Raw genomic sequence first — 22501 nt, 5'->3', positions numbered from 1 at the left:
TCTTCCATCTTTGTAAGTCTCTTTTGGTTTCTTTTGTTTTGTAGTTTTCTTTGTATAAGTCCTTTGTTTCTCTGGTTACATTTATTCCAAGATATTTTATCCTTTGGGTGGCTATTGTAAATGGTATTGCTTTCCTAGTGTCCTTTTCAACACTGTCATTTTTGGTATAGAGGAATCCAACTGATTTTTGTCTGAGTTTTTGACAGAAGCTATGAAGTTGAATAGGAAATCTAAAAGGGGTAGCTAAACATTAGAGTATGATTATAAGTTTGCTTATTTTTGTTAAGTTCCATTGAGTCGCTTCCTACCCTTAGCAGCCCTGTATAAAGTTTCCAAGGAGCAGCTGGTAAGCTTGAACTGCCAACATTGCAGTTCAAACCAAATTTGCAGTCTAGTGTATTAATCCACAGCACCACACATACTTTAAATTTGAGTTGATCATGAGCATTTTGCTTCCTATGGTGGTTCTATAGGATAAGCACTGGACTGTGAATCACAGGATCAGTGGTTTGAGCCCACTAGCTGCTCCACTGGAGAAAGATGATGCTTTCTGCTCCTGCAAAGATTTACAGCCTTGCAAACCCTATTCTTAGTCACTGAGTCAGAACCGACTTGACAGCATTTAACAACAACAAAATGAAATTTCTAAAGGCAACTTTCAGGAATTTGGAAATAAATGAGGATCCCTCAGGAGTTACATTTAAGAATTGAAGCCAAAGGTTCAATTCATAGGAGACACTGATTTCTCCAAATTAATAGTTTTGCAATAGTTATTAGTAATGGTGGTAGCAGTAGCTACAAAGTTAAATAAGTGCTAAATACTTTATTTTTGTTAAGCGCAGTCAATTCTGACTCATAGCATTTCTATGAGGATTTCTGAGGAGTAGCTAATGGGTTTGAACCGTGAACCTTTTGGTCAGCAGTTCCAGTGTTTATCCTAAAGTGCCATACCAGGATCCCAAGTACTTTTAGCACTTCAGAACTGACTGAACGTAACAGGTTTACTGCTACCACAACCACTGTTGCCATCAAGTAGATTTCCAACTGTTTTTGTTGTTAGGGGCCTTTGAGTTGGTTCCGACCCATAGCAAACCTGTATAGGGTTTCTGAGGAGCACCTGGTGAGCTTGAACCGCCGACCTTGAGGGTCAAGTTGACTTTGTGGTCCAGCACATTAACCCGCAGCACCACACCAGTACTCCAGATCCCCCTAGTCATCACTTAAATTGCAGTTACTTTAAACAGGGTACTATTAACTGAAATCCAGACCCACTGCCATTGATTCAATTCCTACTCACAGCTACCCTGTACAGGGGTTCTCAGGCTTTAAATCTTTATGGAAGCAAAAAGACTCATCTGTGTCCTTTGGAGAGGCTGGCGGGTTTGAACTGCCAGTTTAGTGTTCAGCAGTCTAGTGCTAGTGTTTATCCTACAGCACTGCCAGTGCAAAAGAACATTTGATTTACTTCTTTAATTACTATATTTAACCCTCAGGATTTTACAAATGAGAAACCCTAAGAATACAGTAGTGCGGTAACTTGCCTGCTTTTATGTACAGAGAGTAAGATTTGAACCCAGACATTTTGATTCCAAAGTCTGGGCCTCTTAACTCTGGAGATCGTGAGTTTGACAGATATAAATGAGAGGGTGGAAAAAAAGAAATGACCCAAGAAGCCATAGGAATTGTGGATAGTTATGGATTTTTTTGGAAATATTAAGAGAGTTTCAAGAAGTGGGGTTGAGGGTAGGGTAGGGAGTAAAGATTTTGAAAAGGTGTTTGAATTGGTTGAGGAGTTTACTTAAAAAATGCTGTTTCAGAGGTGATTTTCAAAACCGCATTGTAAGATGTTAGGATGATGATGGGTCCTGATGAGACAGTTAGTTGATACCACATGTGCTCATAAATATCTCCCCATCTCCTTTTTGTTCTTATATTAATAAATTAGTTGGGGAGTTTAGTTAATGAATTTTTTTCTAGAAAACTTAAAATTTCAGAGTTGATAACTTCTTTCAGAATATTATCTTTGAAGACTTAGTCAGTTTGAGAGTTGTGTAACGTTGTTGACCAGCTTGTTTTTAAAGAACAGAAAACTTAATGCGTGGTGTCAGCTTCTCCTAGCAAGCATTTCTGTTTGAGAATTGCTTTTGTTGACCCCTGTAGTTAATCAAGAGAAAGTAATGTTGTCAAGGGCTGGTAAAGTTTCCTTTAAAAATTGTAGTGTATCTTGTGAAGAATTGTAAGCCCATCAGTAAAATATTAAGTTGTAAGGAGTAAGTGATTAAAGTTGTTGTTACTATGTGCTGTCAAGTCGGTTCCAACTCATAGCATCCCTGTGTAGGGTTTCCAAGGAGAGACTGGTGGGTTTGAACTGCTGACTTTGTGGCTAGCAGTTCAGTGCTTATTCTGCAGTGCCACACCAAGACAGAATACACAGTTAAGTTACATACAAGGTTAATTTTTTTCAGATAACTGTTCCAATCAAATCTTAGTAAAAAAAAGCCTTCCATCCCTTGCTTCTCCAAAACCTAGGAGTCATACATTTTATATTCAAAGGCAAATTTCCTAAAATTATATTTTAGGAATATTTGATAGCCTACAAGTTGAGAGACATTTTTGTTAATAATACTATGAAAATACTTTAAACATAAGTGAATACCAAAAGAAAATTAAGATTTAAGTTAATGAGTGAATACATTCACTATTGAAAGTCTTTGGACCACACAGTAATAAGTATTTTCATAGATTCTTTAGAAAATTATATTTGTAGTCATAATTATGAGGTACGATGGAAAGTTGTAGTAGATTCGATTCATATAGAAGATTGTTGTTGTTGTTAGGTGCCATCGAGTTGGTACCGACCCATACTGACCTTATGCATAACAGAACGAAACACTGCCCGATCCTGGACCAACCTCACTATTGTTGCCACGCTTGAGTCCATCGATTCTGCCACTTGGCCAATCCGTCTCACTGGATGAGGTGGGGGGGTCTTCCTCTTTTTCTCTGACCCTCCACCTTACCAAACATGATATCCTTCTCTAGCGACTGCTCCCTCCTGATAGTATGTCCAAAGTATGAGAGACGAAGTTTGGTCATCTTGGTCTCTAAGGAGCACTCTGGCTGCATTTCTTCCAAAACGGATCTATTGGTTCTTTTGGCAGCATGTGGCACTTTCGATATTCTCCTCCAATACCATAACTTAAAGGCATCAATTCTTCTATGGTATTCCTTATTCACTGCCCAGCTTTTGCATGCATATGTGGTTATTGAAAATACCATGGCTTGGATCAGGCACACCTTAGTCCTCAAGCTGACATCTTTGCTCTTCAACACTTGTGCAGCTGATTTGCTTAATGTAGTACGTCATTTGATTTCTTGACTGCTGCTTCTGTGAGTGTTGATAGTTGATCCAAGAAGAATAAAGTCCTTAACAACTTCAATCTTATCTCCATTGATAAGAATGTTGTTTATTGGTCCAGTGGTGAGGATTTTTGTTTTTTTTTTACATTGAGATGTAATCCATACCGAAGGCTGTGCTCTTTGATCTTCATCAGTAAATGTTTTAAGTCCTCTTCATTTTCAGCAAGCAAGGTTGTATCATTTGCATATCTCAGGTTGTTAATGAGTCTTCCTCCAATCCTGATGCCATGTTTTTCTTCATAGAACCCAGCTTCTCAGATGATTTGCTCAGAATACAGGTTGAATAAGTATGGTGAAAGAATACAACCTGTGGCACACCTTTTTTAATATTAAACCATTCAGTGTTCCCATGTTCTGTTTGAACAACTGCTTCTTGGTCCATGTACAGATTCTTCATGAGCACAATTAAGTGTTCCGGAATACTCATACTTCACAATATTGTCCATAGCTTGTCATGATCCACACAATTGAAAGCCTTTGCATAGTCAGTAAAGCACAGGTAATATTTTCTGGTATTCTCTGCTTTCAGCCAAGATTCATTGGACATCAGCAATGATAGCCCTCGTTCCACGGCCTCTTCTGAATCCGGCTTGAATCTCTGGAAGTTCTCTGTCAATGTATGATTGTAGCCGTTTCTGTATTACCTTTAGCAAAACTTTACTCGCTTGAGATATCAAAGAGATTGTCCGATGATTTTCGCGTTTTGTTGGGTCACCTCTCTTTGGAATGGGTACAAATATGGATCTCTTCCAATCAGTTGGCCAGATAGTTTTCTTCCAAATTTCTTGGCAGAGATGAGTGAGTGCCTCCAGTGCCGCCTCACTTTCTTGAAAGATTTCAACTTTTATTCCATCAATTCCTGGTGACTTGTTCTTTGCCAATTCCTTCAATGCACCTTGGACTTCCTCCCTGAGTATCATTGGCTCTTGATCATATGGTATCTCTTGAAACGATTGAATATTAACCATTTCCTTTTTGTACAGTGACTCTGTGTATTCCTTCCATCTTCTCTTGATGCCCTCTGCATCATTCAGTAATTTGCCCAGAGAATCTTTCAGTAACGAAAGTCGAGGATTGAATTTTTTCTTCAGTTCCCCCAGCTTGAGAAATGCTGACCGTGTTCTTCCCTTTTAGTTTTCTGATTCCAGATCTTTGCACATTTTATTGTAATATTTAGCTTTATGTTCTCGAGCTGACCTTTGAAATTTCCTGTTCAGCTCTTGTACCTCCTCATTTCTTCCATTTGCTTTAGCATCTCTACGCTGGAGAGCAAGGTTTGGTGTCTCTTCTGACTTCCATTTTGACCTTTTCCTTCTTTCTTGTCTTCTCAGTGACTTTCTGATTTCTTCAAGTATTACGTCCTTGATGTCATCCCACAATTCTTCTGGTCTTTGGTCTTTAGTATTTAATGTATCAAATTGTTCTTCAGATGATCTCTAAATTCAGGTGGTATATATTCAAGGTCATATTTTGGCTCCTGTGGACTTGTTTTCATTTTCTTCAGCTTTAGCTTGAATTTGTGTATGAGTAATAGATGGTCTTTTCCACAGTCTGCCCTTGGCCTTCATTTCACTGATGATATGGAGCTATTCTACCTTATCTTTCTGAAGATGTAGTCAATTTCATTTCTTTGTTTTCTATCTGGCGAGGTCCATGTGTTGTCTGTTATTCCGTCTAAATAAGGTATTTGAAATGAACAAATCATTGGTTTTGCAGAATTCTATCATGCGTTTTCCAGCACCATTTCTATCCCCAAGGCCATATGTTCCAACTACTGATCCTTCGTCTTTGCTTCCAATTTTTGCATTCCAATCACCAGTAATGATCAATACATCTTGATTATGTGTGATCAATTTCAGATTGAAGAATTTGGTAGAATTCTTCTATTTCATCCTTACTGGCTTTAGTGGTTAGTGCGTAAATTTGAATTATCTTGGTATTAACTGGGTTTCTCTGTAGGCGCATGGATATTATCCTATCACAGACGGCTTTGTACCTCATGACTGATCTGGATATGTTCTTTTTGATGATGAATGCAACACCATTCGTCTTCAGATTGTCATTTGCGGCCTAGTAAACCATGTGGTCGTCAGATTCAAAATGGTCAATACCAGTCCGTTTCAGCTCACTAATGCCTAAGATATTGATGTTTATGCATTCCATTTCATTTTTGACAGTTTCCAATTTTCCCAGATTCATACTTCATACATCCCATATTCCGATTTTCAATGGATGTTTACAGCTGTTTCTCTTCATTTTGAGTTGTACCCCATCAGTAAATGAAGGTCCTGTGGGTTTTTCTCCCACAAGCTTTTCTCCATTCATGTTATCACGGTCAACTCTACTTTGAGGAGGCAGCTCTTCCACAGGCGCATTTTGAGTGTCTTCCAACCTGAGGGGCTCGTTTTCCAGCTCTATATATCTGACAGTGTTTCTCTGCTATTCATAAGGTTTTCAGTGACTAAAGATTCGGAAGTAGTTTGTCACTCTCCCTTCTTAGTCTGTCTTTTTTTGGAAGCTCATCTGAAACCTGTCCACCATGGGTTATTTAAAATACCAATGGCATATCTTTCAGAATCATAGCAGCTCACAAGCTACCACAGTACAACAAACTGATAGACAATTGGTGGCTGTTTAATTTTAAGTGGAAAATTGAGTGACAAGTGGCTTTCAGCCATCCAAGATTGAGCAATATAGAAGATAATGCATTTTAAATTGAAAGTGGAAAATAGTGTTATACACAACTGCATTTAATTCAGTGGTGTTGAGTCTGAGCAGTACTCTTGGAATATAAAATGGTTCTTCAACAGTTACTATGCATATTCCGGTCAACAGAGAAGTCCCAACTAAGTCCTAAAAGTAAGAAACGGTCAATGTAAAGAATGTAGGGTTTCCGTACATAGTCTTGGAACATCATCTAATTCTTGGAGAATTCATTGCTCTGTTAAGTATCTGTCTTTTTGTTTGTTAGATTTAAATTTGAAGACTTAAAAACACAAGAGCTAGTTAGTTTTATAAAGGAAATATTAACATCTTTAAAACTTGTGGCCATTAGTAGTTTGAGAAGTAAATGTGTCCACATAAATTATCAAAGAATATGGACTCTCCTAGTGCATTTTCAATTGTAAAATTTTAAGTTTGATGTTGTTAGGACTTCTTAACATGAATTTTCGCAGACACATAGCTCCTCTCTTTGGCTCGCTTATTTTGGACCTCAGAATTGACTCAAGTACATTCTTCACTACTTTTCCTGGAAAACAACCTATTGCACTACTCCTCTTGGTTTTTCTAGATGCATTGAGGCCTGCAATATGGTAGAGGACAAAGGAAGTCTGACTCTCTGATTTAGAAAGAATAAAATGCTGAGACTGAAATGATCATGGTGATACCCATCCTTACAGGATGTTATAGCCACCTTTTTTAACACTTCGATACTCTCCTTGCTGGTGAAATGTTAGGCCTTTTTCTTGACGTATGATACTATAACTCATATTTTGTTACAATTATTTTAGTGAATAAAGAAAAATAACGTTTCTTACAAGCACTTGACTAAAACTGTACATACTTTCTAAGCGCTAAACACAAGCTGTCATATGTTCAAGTAGCCAGATTTTAAACTGGGCGAGTCTGGTGAATGTGCTTTATATGCATACTGCACTATTTTAGATGCTAGGTGCTATAATTAATTGTCTAGGAACTGACATCCTCAATGCAGCACTAATGGAGAATGTTAATGCTACTGCATTTCACACTGACCTGTGTGTGTGAGTGTATTTTAACTAGTAAAAGGGGTAGGGGAAGCCAGTAAAAAAATTGAAAAGTAGAGAAAATGAAAACACATCACTGGGTTTCAGTACACTTCCACTTAGTCTTTTTTTTAAGCTTATTTTTACGTTATTATGATCGTATTGTACATAAAATTTGATATGCTGCTTCCCCCCCATTTAGTATTTTGTTAGATGAACTTTTTTATGTGTTACTAAAGAACTAACATATTTTAATGGCTGTGTCAGTATGCATGCACATCATTTTCCTATTGATCAACATATAAATCATTTTATATTTTTGCTGTTATGACTATTATAACAACTTTGAAATAGCTTATTTCGTATCTTTGAGTTTTTTCATAAATTCTTACCCGTAGTCTTTTTTCGCTAGTGACTTTTGGTGGTGCTGGTGTGCCAGGGAGTCGGTTTTGACTCATAGAGACCCTGCATCAGGTTCACAAGGCTATAAATCTTTATGGGAGCAGAAAGCCTTATATTTCTCCTGCGGAACTCCTGGTAGTTTTGAACTGCTGACTTTGAGGTTGGCAGCCTGACTCATAACCATTGCACTACCAGAGCTTGTTAATGACCTTTCAGTGATGTAAACATAGCCATTACCAAAAAGGAGCTCTGGTAGCGTATTGGTTACTAATCGGGCTTTGAACCAAAAGGTCAGCAGTTTGAAACTACCAGCTGTTCCGCGGGAGAAAGATGAGGCATTCTGCTCTCATAAAGATTTACAGCCTCGGAAACCCTATACAGGGTTGCTATGAGTCAGAACTGACTCCACAGCACATAACAACAACAAATTACCAAAAAAGAACCTATACCATAGTGTTGTGTAACTCCTTGCCCTACTAAAAGATTCTTAACTACAATTATACAAAATGGACCGTTACTGTATTTGAATTAGACAAGTTTCCAGAGTGTACTAACTGTAAACCTTGTTTTCCTTTTATGTACCCTGTCTTTGCTGAAGTTACCTGTTTTGTGTGACTGACTGCATTTAAAAACTTGGATTAATTCATAACATTCTTTGCTTTTTCATTGCCATATTGTGTTAGTATAGGAAATAGGATTTTTATTCATTTGTATCGTATAGGCCTGATACACCAAAAACATTTAGTGGGACATATTTATTAGAGGTTTGAAGGAGCCTTTAAAAGATCATTTATGTATTTTAAGTAATGTATATGATTTATGCTTATTTACAAAACCAAACCAAAATCAGTTGTGTATAAAAGTGCTTTGTTAATTGTTGATAGTGTGTATAACAAGGTTTTCTTGTAGTCATAAGTCTCACAAAACATCTTATTTTTGTGCATCCACACATGCCAATAAGTGAATCATGGTGCCTTTCCCAAGCCTTGTATGAACAGGACTGGGGTAAGGGCTATTTTTTTTTTTATCATGAGTACATAGGATATGCTTTACAAAGAAAATTCCATGTTTCTCAGGCAATCAAAAATATGTTAGATGGTTCGTAAATATTTTGGTATTGAATGAATATCTTTTGGGAAAATGCATTATTTAAACAATTAAATTATCATTCAATTTATTTACTAGTCTATTTATTTACTAGTTATATTTTTATAAGTACTTGATTTATTTTACGTTTGCATGATTTTGTGTTTCCAACAGTGTCACAGTTACTAGAAATAATCAGCCACTGGAAGAGCCAATTTCCTAACTACAGGATCATATTAAATTTAACTCACTTACTTAGCTTTCACTTACTATTTTTCAAGATAAACCTGGTTTAAAGAGATTTGATAGATAAATTTTCATGGTGAATATGTTGTTGTTGTTAAGTGCCATCGAGTCGGTTCCGACCCAGAGCAACCCTGTATAGAATTTCCAAGGAGTGGCTGGTGAGCTTGAACTACCAACTTTGTGGTTCAGACGACTTTGCATTCCAGCGTATTAGCCCACAGTGCTATACCAGGACTCCATGGTGAATATAAGAAGTGAAAATTTGGATATATCTGTAAATATTTTAAAGGTCAAAGCTCAGTCAGTTCCCCAAAATGACTCTTTTTATATGCTTTGGAAAGTAGTTTAAAATTTTAACTTCCATTGCAAATATAATGTTTATTAAATTTCTGAAGATCTTAATTTACACATAAGCATTGCACTATCTAATTTATGTCACTGGGTGGTTGGTATTATTTTATTTTCATGCATGTAAGCTCTAGACCAAAGTTTTCAAAGTTTTTGTTTGCAGAGACCTTTTACATTCTTAAAATTTATTGCTTACATCAATTATATATATTGATATTTAAAATTAAAGCAGGTTCAAAGATACTTGTTTAATTCATTTCAAATAGCACTCATAAGTTCATTCCATAATAGCATAAATAATCTTTTTGTGAAAAAATACCCATATTTTTCGAAACAAACAAAAAGTAATGAAGAGTGTCCTGGGATAACATTTTGCATATCTCTTTGGTTGATGTAGTGAAGATACTGCATTCATTCTGCTGTGATATGTTACTTTCTTTGAAATACGTGAAGAAAATCTCACCTCACATACAGAAGTATTTGGAACAGGGCAGGACCTGACAGACCTGAAAGTGTCTCAGTATTCCTAGGATCTTTGGACTTTGAGAAGTTTGCTGTTCAAACTCACCAGCTGCTCCTTGGAAACCCTGTACAGGTCGCTTGATTCGGAACCTACTCAGTGGCACTTAAGAGCAACAAATGTAATCTTGCTTTTATTCACAAAAGAGATTTGATGATTGGGTAGGAATTCTAAAAAACAAAATTCATTTTGTTGCTTTTTCTTTTGATTTGCATATCATTTATTTTGTAGTACCACCTATGTTTTTAGACTTACAGTATGGTGCTGTAGGATTGACACTAGACTGCTAAGCACAAGGTTGGCAGTTCAAACCCACCAGCTGCTCCCTGGAAACCCTATGCTGGGTCACTATGAGTTGGAAAAACTTAATGCACTTAACAACAACAACAACCTGTGTTTTTAGCAACTTTTTTTTTTTTTTTTTCCTAGGATAACAACATAGGTGCTGGTTTACTAACTCATTCTTGATTGGATCAGCAACGACTCTAGAGCAGGGATGGGGAACTTTTTATATAATTTCATTTGCAGGTCATGCAAAATTATTAACTTACAAATTAGCCTGCTGTAGGAGCTCTGGTAGCGTAGTGGGTACGAATCGCGCTGCAATCTGCAACGTCAGCAGTTTGAAACTACCAGCTGTCCATGGGAGAAAGATGAGGCTTTCTGCTCCCATAAAGATTTACAGCCTCAGAAACCCTGTATAGTGTCACTATGAGTCAGAACTGACTCCAGGGCACATAGTAACAACATATTTAGTCAAACATTCTGTGGGATTATGCACTGGACCACAAAGTTGATTTGAACTGCAAGGTCAGTGGTTCAAATTCACCAGCGCTCCTTGGAAACCCTATACAAGGTTGCTATGGGTCAGAACTGACTTGATGGCACTTAACAACAACAGTACGACCCTAGGCTGGGTGTTCCCATCCCTGCTCTAGAAGTTGACAACCTGACCACACTTCTGCACTATAGTAGAGGTGGACCTTCTCAGTCCAATAATAGTAATGTTCTCTGGGTCAGTGCAACAAACAGCACTACTAATTGGAACCTTAGAATTCTGACATTTGTTCTTTTGCTTGGTAAGGACGCCGAGAATGAGGAGAGGAAAGTGGTGAAGTGGCAAAAGCGAATGCCACCTTCTTTCTAGCTTTACCTACGGACTGATTCTTTTACTGTCTGTTTCCCCTTCTTACTGCTTCACCTGTCTTTGTGTAAAGAATTTTCTCTGTGTCGCCCAGTGTCTGGTGGCATATTCTGCTTGTTGTTGTAAAGTGTCTTCAAGCTGATTCTGACTCAACAGTGACCCTGTATAAAGTTGGTGAAGAGTGACTGGTGAGTTGACCCCCGACCTTGCAGTTCAAACTGACCTTTTGGTCCAGTGCATCATCCCACAGCGCCACACCAGGACTCCTGCTTGGCAGGTGGTAAAACATCCAAAAATACATGATGTATGAACAGTTTGATTGTTGAGCTATAGATTGCCAGCCTTTCTAACTTTTTTTTTTAAACTTTATATTGTGAATCGATTGAAGGTTTACAGAACAGATCATCAGTCTCACATTTAACAAATTATACATTTTGTGTCATGACAATAATTGCAATCCAATCCATGTACCACCCTAACTTAACTCTTATAGTGAGCATTTGTCCATTTTTGTAATTTCCTTGGATGTGAGTATATCTTGTCTGAGGTGGAAAGTGTTGTTGTTATTGGGACCATTGGTTTGGTTTTCTACTCATAACAACCCCATGCCCAACAGAACGGAACACTGCCTGGTCCTACACCATCCTCACAATTGCTTCGTTTGAAAAGTGAGGAAGTAACAAAATAAGCCTGTCCAGTGTTTTAGTCAAGTGGCAGAAGACCGAAGTGCCGTTAAGTTTTTACCTAGAAACTTAAACTCAGAAGTTTGGTTTTTTAAAATCTCTTTTAAATAAAAATTTGCCTGAGATACATTGAATTTTGCTCTGGAAGAACACATGTTCTTGCAGTATGCAGTGGCAGTTCGCAGTTCATGTTTAACCCTCCTATTGATGTGTGCTGTGTCTGTGGTTTTCTGTGCATTCTTGCATGTTGGCAGAAGACTTCTCAACTGTGGCTGATGCACGCTTCCCCCTTTCCTCCCCCTTGCCACCCCTAAGCTTATCCTCTATTGGTAATTGAAAGATAGATCATGTAGTCATTCAGAACATCTTTAATATTTACATTAAAATCCTAACATAGTTTTTCTTTGGAAAGAGTGGGAAATGCCTTTTTAGAATATTGCGGGCTATGGACACCACTTTTCTGCTCTAGTAGGTGATTTTAAGATCAGGTGAGTCTTTTCTGGTTAGTAGATAAACTCAGTATACTCTCCTTAAATACTGAATGGGACTCAATGTTGGAGGCAGACTTCCTTTGTTTGTAGTTCAATGTAGAATCCACAATGAGTTTGGAGTCATTTTCTATAGGCAGTTTGTTTGATGCTCTTTCATTCATTCATTTATTTATTTATTTTGAGACTTCAAATTTCTGTAAAGCAGGATGGAGATAGAAAAGTGAATTTTTATGTCTGTCAGGTTTAATATACTACATTTTGTTGAGGGTTAGAAGCCATCAATAATTGATTGGTTCATAAATTCTGGTATTCGTAAGATATATTATTGCTCAATTAATTTTGATCCATATCATGTTTCTTAGCTTTTAAAAATATTGCAAGGTGTAAAGATTGTTCTTAAAACAAACTTTAAAACTCTCCCATCAAGCATATATGTTTAAGTTGATTTAATCATCTGAGTAAAATTTTGACTTTCTCACTTACTGCATTTGAATGAAAATGTTAAATTAAAAGCTCTCAGAGTTTTCTTTCTAGCTGTAAAGGTACATGGTTCTCTGACATGGTGATGGAAAGTGGGAGAGGACAATTAAATTCAGGTGAAAAAACTATGTTTGCTGAACTGCCCTACTTTAACCATCTGTGATGGATACAGGTGAATTAAAAAAAAGTATTTTGTGGATTAAAAACTAAAATTAGAGTGCAATCTTATAGGAGACTATTAAAACATTTACTGAATCTAATTAAACACTTTGGGGCATGGATTTTTGTTGTTGTTGTTTCTCCAGTTTGAAAAATTGAAAACACTACACTTATTTTTATGCTGTGCCAGATTCTGAAATTTAAAAAATGCAAACAAGGAAAATTCACTTTGTACTGACTATCCAGTTTTGTTTTATTTTGCTTAATTGAAAAAAATTTTAAATTTAAACTTTGTTTTGTGGCAAGAGTGTCAAAATTATATCTAGGCTCTCCAAAGTCTAATCAAAGTATTTCTGTGAAATGCTTAGAAATAGACACAGGATAATAACAAGAATGAAATTGTTCTGATGACATTCAAATATTAAAAAATACAGTAATTTCTTTTTCCACCTATCTCTCGCCACATATTTAAATTCTCAGCACAAACTAAGTTGTGAGCATCTGTTTCTGTTCTCCTAGATTAGTCACTTCACTTGACTTTTTATTTTTTAAATGAAGAAACTAATTTATTGTTATTTGTTGTTGTTGTTGTTGTTAAGTGCCTTAGAGTTGGTTTCCAAGGAGCGGCTGGTGAGCTTGAACTGCCGACCTTGGAGTTCAAACCAACTTTGCAGTCCAGTGAATTAACCCACAGCGTTAATGTTGTTGTTGTTGTTAAGTGCCATCAAGTCAGTTCTGACCCATAGTGACCCTGTATAGGGTTTCCGAGGAGTGCCTGATAAGCTTGAACTTCTGACTTCGGGGTTCAAGCAACTTTGCAGTCCAGTGCATTAACCCACAGAGCCACACCAGGACTTGTTGCTAAGTGCCATCGAATCGATTCTGACCCATAGCTACTCTATATAGGGTTTCCAGGGTGCAGCTGATGAGCTTGAACCGTCCACCTTGTGGTTCAAACTGACTTGGTAGTCCAGCGCATTCACCCACATTAGCTGAAGTTAATTATTTCTATGTGTTTGACGCTAGAATTTATAGTAAAGAAATACCTGAATAAAAGAAAACATTTTATATTATTTTCCAACATACTTATGTCTAGGGATTATCATCTTGGTGTTTGCAGACAGTTGTCAGTGATGTTAAAATAAGTCTTTAAAAATATTTCAAACAAGTAGCAATCCTTTGAAATTTAGACTATCATTTGAGCATCAGTTGTATACTTTGGTCATATAAAATGAATAGATTTTACACTTAAAAAAACTTTAGAAATATCAAAGATACATGGTTTTCAGAGTTTTATTTATTTTTTTGAACAAAGTTGTGTTTCCCATTCATTACTAAAATTCAGCCTTTCTCTTGGTTTTTTATGTACCTAAGGAAATTTGCCATTAGGAAAATGCTTTAGAAAAGATGTTTGAATTCTAAACTACTCTTTACTAAGTCAAGTTGTACTTAATACAAGGCCTTTTTTTCTGAGATGCCAAAGATTGGGTTTCCCACATTCCTTACACTTCTGTGATTGACAATACTCCCCAGAACTCAGCTTCATATGCCAGTGAGCTCTTTCCCTTAGACATAGTATGTAGTTGATTGCTGTGCGGTGTGTATTCTGTAAGTGACTAAAGGAAATGATCTAGGCTGACTACAGTAGTAGGATTTTCCAGGGTATCATTAGACCAGTAATGTACCTACATGTGTGCATACGTGCATATCCATATGGGATGTGCAGAAGTACTCATATACATAGTCTTGGTTGTGGTGCTGTAGGATCAGCACCCGACCGCGAACCGCAAGATTGACGGTTCAAACCCACCAGCTAGGAAACCTTATACAGGGTCACTATGAGTTAGAACAGTACTTAACAACAACATATCTATGTATAATATATATAAACACATTTTTTGGTTCCAGTTCACCAGTTGCTGTGTAATTTTGTTGTGTGCTGGGTGAGCTATTTGGCCTCCTTAAAGACTGTTACTATAGCCTTATCTAATAAGAACTTGCTGTAGATGCTGTTAAGTGCCGTGGAATTGCTTCTGACTCATAGCAACTCTGTTTAGGGTTTCCGAGGCTTTAAATCTTCACAGGAGCAGAAAGCCTTATTTTCTTCCCATAGAGCGGCTGGTGGGCTTAAACCATGGACCTTGTGGTTCATAGTCCAGTGCTTGTTATATGGAGTCACTGTGCTGTGGATCATGCCCTTTTATAAACTGTTGCATCAGGTAAAGGTTTCTTTCTAGCCAACTTAAAATAGTTCCAGTTAGAAACTCATATAAGTTGTAGATTTCATTTTAAAATACATTGACCAGTAAATATTAAAAAACAAACAAAAATCCTGCTCTTTTATAGTTTGATTGTTGTTGTTTTAAGTGCCATAGAATTGGTTCTGACTCATAACGGCCCTGTGTAGGGTTTCTGAGGCTGTCAGAAAGCCTAATCTTTCTCCTGCAGTTCGGCTGATGGGCTCAAACCATGGACCTTATGGTTTGCAGTCCTGTGTTTATCCTACAGAGCCACTATACTTCATTGTTTGAGTAAGAGGTTTTAGAAACAGAATTGGCCAAATAATAATCTTTCTGTTCTTAAAAATACCCTAGTGAATATACAATGTTGTTGTTAGGTGCCATCTAGTCAGTTCCTACTCACCAACCCTATGGACAATAGAATGAAATGTTGGCCGGTCCTGTGCTGTACAATGGTGGTAGTGGTGTTTGCCACTGAGTTGATTCTGACTCATAGTGACCCTGTATAGTAGGGTTCTTGAGGTTGTAAATCTTTATAGGAGCAGAAAGCCTCATCTTTTTCCTGCAGACCTGGTTGACTCAAACTGCTGACCTTGTAGTTAGCCACCCAATGTGTAACCCATTATGCTACCAGAGTTCCTTGTGCCATACAATAGCACTACCTAATTACTGATAGTGGATAAGTTTAAAAACTGTGTAAATACCAAATAAATAAATACAAAAATCCAAACCCAGTGTCATTGAGTAAATTCTGACTCAAAGCCACTCTGTATAGAGTTTTTGAGACTGTTTACTGGAGCAGACAGCCTTATATTTCTCCCCAGGAGCACGTTGGGGATTTAGGCAGCCGACCTTGCAGTTAGCAGCCCAACACCTAGCCCACAGCATCACCAGGGGTCATTAATTAAATCAGTAAGTAAATGATTAAAATTATACAGTATAGAAATAGGGACATATTTTTTTTTCTTTTAATTTACTGTCTAAAAGGCTAGCAGTTAATTTACTTGTTTATGTTTTCAAACTTCTGAGCTTAGCTTCATGTAAGCAGTCTTAATATGCAAACCCAGAACTCTAAAAACAAATTGATTTTAATAACTTGAACATTTTCTCTGAATTTCTTGAACACCTCAAAAATATCTTTTGACTCAAAACCATGACCAGAGTTTTTAAACTTGTCCTGCTACTGCTTCTCTTAGCGTCCATGCCCTGAATGTAAAATGCTTACTCCAGATATAGTGTTTCTTGTGATACTTGTCTTTTATTGTTTTCATTATAGCTTTTGAGGAACTTGAAAAAGCCTTGAGTACAGCCCAAAAAACAGAAGAAGCACGGAGAAAACTGAAGGCAGAAATGGATGAACAAATTAAAGCTATTGAGAAAACAAGTGAGGAGGAGCGCATCAGTCTTCAGCAGGAATTAAGTCGGGTGAAACAAGAGGTGGTGGATATAATGAAAGTAAGGATAATTCTAGACTGAAATGGACTTTAAAACCTTTTTTAAGCCTATTTTGAGGTTTTCCCCATAATCTTTGACTGTAGGGAAGAGTTAATATTTGATACCATGATGTTCAGGATGTAGGAAAAAAGCACTTTTGTAGAGAAATGAATTTAATACTTAGATAATTTATTGAGTTCTTTAAGCTTTGCTTTATCTAGTGGGTACCATTATAAACCGAGATGTGCCTTCAGTTTTTTATAGCCTCTGCTCTAGGTCCTTGAAGGTAGGCTACTTAGCTACTTAAGCAGATATCCTCTGTAGAACATGACCAAGTAGACAATTACCTAATGTGTGCTTGAGAAAAATGCAGGAGGAAGTGATTCAGGGCATAGGTTAGCCCTTTTTATAAACCTTACGGTCAGCTGTTCATACTCACCTATGTAAATCAGAACTGACTCAGTGGCACTTAACAACAACAGCAACAGTTGTTTTAAAGGCTCATTGTTACTAAGTACTTGTGTTAACTCTTAAAAATACAAGTAGACCTCAGTTTCAGAATGAGCTTCTTGAAAATGTTTCTTTTTTAAAAATGGAATGTTTTTAAAATTCTATACATTTTCATTTTTTCAGATATGTGAACGTATCATTATCGTAACCCTTTCCAGCCTCCATCTCTCTTCCCCTCCCATTTTTCTCTTCTTTTGGTTTTGCCTGTTTTCCTTCTTGTCATTTTTGCCTATGTTGACACTAAGCCCGTTTTATTCCTTTATCTAACTTCTCTTATTCTTTAAAAAAAGTTTTAATTTTACTGTTTTCTTTTTTGACTCTTCATTTTCTTGATATTTGATTATGGCTACTAAACTGGCTCAAGATTAGTGATAGATTTGAACAGGTGAGGCTTAGATTTCAGAGTTGTGATTTTTTTCCTTTTACTGAATTATAGGCAACTTGCATAGTAGAAATTACTTTTACCAACTACTAAATAAATATGTCAGTGTTGTGTTCAATGCCATGGAGTCAGTTCCAACTCATAGTGACCCTCCCTGTCTTGGGTTTCCAAGGAGCAGCTAGAGAGTTTGAATCACCAACCTTGTGGTTCAAACCAACCTTGCAGTCAGTGCTTTATACCACAGCAGCACACCAGGACGTTAAACTATAATTGTGGTACAATAAAGAATGTCACTATGTTATTTAATAACTTAAAAATAATAAATCATAAGATGAAAGATGATACAGTTATAAGTAAGGTTGCCCCCTAGTTTAGTTTTTTAGTTTCCCCAAAGAAAAGTGCTGTTTTCTATTTTAATATCCTTTCCTATTCATAGTCTCTGCCTGTAATTTCATCTTTAGTTTTATAATCTCCCCTTTAACATTTTTAAAACACAGAGATAGCATGTAACATGCATTTCCCACTTACTATGGAGTCTTGGTGTGGTGCTCTAGGCTAATGCATCAGACTGCAAAGTGGTTTGAACTGCAAAGTTAGTGGTTCAAGCTCACCAGCTGCTCCTTAGAAACCCTATACAGGGTTGCTATGGGTCAGAATCGACTCGACAGCATTTAACAGCAACAACAATCTGTGTTGAAGATAGTTTCCTTTTCATTGATTGAGCTGCCATGTTTGTTTTAAAGGCTGTGCAGGATTTCATGTATGAATGTTCCATAATTTAACCAGTTGTCTACTAATGGATAAAGGAGCTCTGGTAGCATAGTGGTTACGAATCGGACTGCTAACTGCAAGGTCAGCAGTTCGAAACTACCGGCTGTTCTGTGGTAGAAAGATGAGGATTTCTGCTCCCGTGAAGATTTATAGCCTCAGAAACCCTGTACAGGGTTCCTATGAGTTGGAACTGACTCCATGGTGCATAACCACCCACTAATAGATATTTAGATTTTTTTTTTGGGGAATGGCAAATTGTGAATATCTGTATTTGTTCCCATATATTTCTTTAGGATAGATTCCTAGAGGTGAAATTTTACTCAGGCCAATTATGTGTATTTTAATTATTGCTTTTTTGTTGTGTGCCATTGAGTGGGCTCTAACTTCCAGCAACCATGTATATAGTTGCACGCTGCTTAGTTTCGTTTATTGCTTGTTGGAATCCTATATGGAGCCTGCTAAAGTTCTATGGAGGACTATTTATACTCTCTGAAGCAATGTATTAACAATAATTACCCCTCACAAAAATGGTATCACTGAACATATTAATTCTTTTCTAGCTAATAGTTTAAAAAAATGATAGTGATGAGCCTATTTTTTTATTTTATGTGTTTAAAAGGAATTTGTAGTTTTTCTCTTTGAGTTGCATAGAAGATTCCTTGATTCACTTTTCTATTAAGCTGTGTTGGTTTTACTTATTTAATTGTAGAAGCTCTTTACTTATTGTGGAAATTAGCCCTTTGGACATAAGATGGCTTTAACCACATACTGTTTCAGTTTGTTATTGTTGGCTTTATGATTTTTTTTTAGGGGATGACGTCATGTAAAAAACGTTTTTCTGATAGTTAAATGTTTCGTTTCCTTAAATGCTCTGTAGATTTTGTTTTCTTTTAAAAACCACATGCTCAGTTCTGAAGTCTTTTAAAAAGATTCTGTTTTTATTCTTACACTTTTATTCTTTTGTTTCTTATGGCTAAACTTGAGCTTTAACTGCAATTTATTTAGTATGAGAAGCGAAATATAATTTTTCCCCAAGGTGTCTGCAAAGGTGCCTCCAAATTATTTAATAATTCATCTTTCCTACTATGCTATACTTTGCTTTTATGTTCATTATATACTAAACATTATATTAAAATGGGGTTTTATTCTAGATTCTCTATGCTTTGTCTGATCAGTGTTATTATTGTTGCTGTTAAGCGCCCTTGAGTCGGTTCTGACTAATAATTAAACATCTCGTATACGGTTTGCTAGTAGCTCTGGCAGTGTAGTGGTTACAAATTGGGCTGTGAACCAAGGTCAGCAGTTCGAAACTACCAGCTATTCCACTGGAGAAAGATGAGTCTTTCTGCTCCCGTAAAGATTTACAGCCTTGGAAACCCTGTACAGGGTTGCTAGGAGTTGGAACTGACTCCACGGCACATAACAACAACAACATAGGGTTTCCTAGGAGCAACTGGTGGTTAACAGTTCTGTGCTTATCCTACAGTGCCACACCAGGACTCTGACCACTGTTATTACACTTTAATAATTATTCTAGTTTTATAATAGGCTCTATTCTCTATAACTAATTATCAACAAGTCACTTTTGACTCATGGCAATTCCAGGTGGAATGACTGATTAGATAAATCATCAAGCCTTTTTTTCTGAGGTGTGCCTCTGGGTAGATTCGAACCACAAATCTTTTCATTGGTAGCTGAATATGTTATCTGTGTGCACTACCCAGTGACTCCCTATTATCTGGTAGCTCCCTGCCATCAAGTCGATTTCCACTCATAGTGTCCCTATAAGACACAGTAGGACTGGTCCTTGGGGTTTCTGAGACAAAGTCTACCAGAGCAGACAGCCTCATCTTTCTGCTGTGGTGTAACTTGTTTTTATATCTGAGGTTGGCCAGTTATTAAAACCAGTGCAACACAGCCCACTATGCACCAGGACTTCTTACTACCTGGTAGCCTCTTCTCCCTAAATCATTTTATATTGTCTGTAGTCCTGATGTGTGTAGGATAAGCACTGGAGTGCTGACAGCAAGATGACAGCTTAAACTCATCAGCCAATCAATGGAAAAAGATAAGGATTTCTGTTCCCATAAAGATTTATAGCCTCAAAAACTCTATACGGGGTGGCAGAGAATTGGTGTCGACTCAATGGCAGGGAGATTATCTTGTCATATGACTTTCGAATAAATAGTACCTGCTTGGAAAGGTAATGGTACAATTAAATTGGTGCAGCCTAGGCAGCTTCATCCCAGTAAAGCGCCTTCCCTGAGAGCATTCATATCCCCATTCTTCCTGCTATACTTCCACATTCGCTGCTGTTGGAGAATATTGCTACAAGCAGCAGAAATGGGCACACCATCCTCTAGGAATGGCTACTGCAGCTGCAGCTCCTCTCATCTTAAATGAGTTGCAAAACTTTGTGGGATTTTCTTTTAGGTTTTGAGACTTTGGTGACTGATTTATGTGAGGAGTGGTTTTTTTTTTTTTTTAATGTTTTATTGTGAATTATGTGATACTTTACATGGGAGAACATTAGTTTTACAGTCATCCTATCGTATATCATTTCATTGCCGTGGTTACAGTCCCCTTCATGCTTGTGAGGAGTATGCCTTGATAATTCCTCTGAGTAAGTTATTACATAAATAAACTGTCATAAAGTATTTATTATTTAATTGTTGAGTTAGATATTTTACTGTGGATGTTTTCTTTCACTTTATCCATTTGGTGGATTATCAGAAATCCTCAGAAGATCAAATCACTAAGCTTCAGAAGCTTCATGAAAAGGAGCTGGCCAGCAAAGAGCAGGAAATGACCAAGAAGCTTCAGGCTCAAGAAAGGGAATTTCAGGAGCAAATGAAAGTAACTCTTGTAAGTATGTTTTGTTTTTGCAGTAGGTAAACTTCATAAAGTTATAAAGTTGTTACCCTCTCCTCCCTGTGTCCCAGCCAGGGCTTCGAACTGATTCATTCTGGTTCTACGTCCTGTTAAGCATTTATATTTCCACTTCCAATGTACTCAACCAGAATCTACAGTTTAGCAAGATTGCCCAGGTGATTCTTATTTGTACATACGCCTAAGTATCTATTGGAATCACCTGGGGATGTTAACGTGCGTATGTATGGGGTGGAATTACGTATTCTCAGCACTGACTGAACATGAATGAACTCATTTGAAACTCTGCTACCAACTTGAGGTTGGAACACTGACAACCTTGACTTTTGGATATTCAAAGAGGAGAAAATAAGCCCGAAAGAGGCTACCTAATCCTGTTAGCTTAGTTATATGCGAAAATTAATGTCTTGACCAGCAAGCTTTAGTTTGTTTTTAGATTTATCCATCCCACCTGGCAGTAGGTGGTGAAGAGGAAGGAGAGCAAGATAGGTTGGATGAATCAGTTACCAATCTCTGCGTACCAGGAAGAATGTGGGAAATCTTAACCAGACCGACTCAAATCAGAGCTCAAGGCCCTGAAAGTTTTCCCTAAAATGCATTTTGATGAAGAAAAATGAAATGACCAAGTAGTTTTAATTTTAAGTAGAATAATTTGATTAGGGATTTTCATTCCATCTGTTATTAAAAACCAGAACAAAGCATTGACCAAAGCGACTAAAATGACAACCAGTAGAGTTTGTTTCGATTCATAGCCACCCTGTATAGAGTTTCTAAAGCTGTAAATCTTTGCAGGAGCAGATAGGGTCTCAGACCACTGACCTTGTGGTTTGCAATCCAGTGCTTATTCTGTAGAGCCACTGTACTCCCAAAGATTGGTTAGAATAATACAGTTTGAAAGTTTAGAACAACAAAAAAATTTCTTTGGTTGTAGAAATTTTTTTTATGCAAGTTAACATTTAAAAAGTGTTAATGCCAAAAATAAGGTGCGCTTGTTTTTATATGAAGTTACCCATAAGATAGTAGTGTTGTTGTTATATGCCATTGAGTTGGTTCTGATGCATAGCATCCCAGTATAGTGTTCTGAAGATCAGCTGGTGGGTTTGACCTGCCAGCTTTTGGTTAACAGTGCAGTGCTTGTCCTTCAGTACCACATAACATTGCATTGTTGTTGTTAAGTGCTGTCGAGTCAGTTCCAACTCTTAGCGACCCATCAAGGAATGGCTGGTGGGTTTGAACCACGGAACTTGCAGCTCAAACTGACCTGGCAGTCCAGTGCGATATCCTGCAGTGCCATACCTGGACTCCCCATACCAAATGTTGTTGCTGTTAGGTGCCATTGAGTCAGTACCTACTCATAGTGACCCTATGCACAACAGAACAAAGCACTTTCCAGTCCTGGGCCAACCTCACAGTTGTTGCCATGCTTGAGCCCATTGATGCTGTCACTTTGCCAATCCATCTTGCTGGGGTGTCTTCCTCTTTTTCTCGATCCTCCACCCTACCAAACATGATATCCCTCTCCAGCTACTGGTCTCTCCTGACAATATGTC

General features: G+C 37.3%; 1 protein-coding gene across 1 annotated transcript in view; it reads left to right on the top strand.

Annotated features, from left to right (window-relative positions):
* GOLGA4 (golgin A4) overlaps positions 1-22501 on the top strand; it is a 166209-nt gene that overhangs the window by 95227 nt on the left and 48481 nt on the right. Inside the window, exons 12-13 of the mRNA XM_006869159.1 lie at positions 16242-16420; positions 20796-20927. Of these exons, the coding sequence (XP_006869221.1) occupies positions 16242-16420; positions 20796-20927 (311 nt within the window). The remainder of the gene's footprint in view (positions 1-16241; positions 16421-20795; positions 20928-22501) is intronic.

Source organism: Chrysochloris asiatica, unplaced genomic scaffold, assembly GCF_000296735.1.
Source record: "Chrysochloris asiatica unplaced genomic scaffold, ChrAsi1.0 scaffold00127, whole genome shotgun sequence".
Classification (NCBI taxonomy): domain Eukaryota; kingdom Metazoa; phylum Chordata; class Mammalia; order Afrosoricida; family Chrysochloridae; genus Chrysochloris; species Chrysochloris asiatica.
The sequence above is the reverse complement of the archived record's forward strand: the minus strand, read 5'-3'. Positions and strand labels throughout refer to the sequence as shown.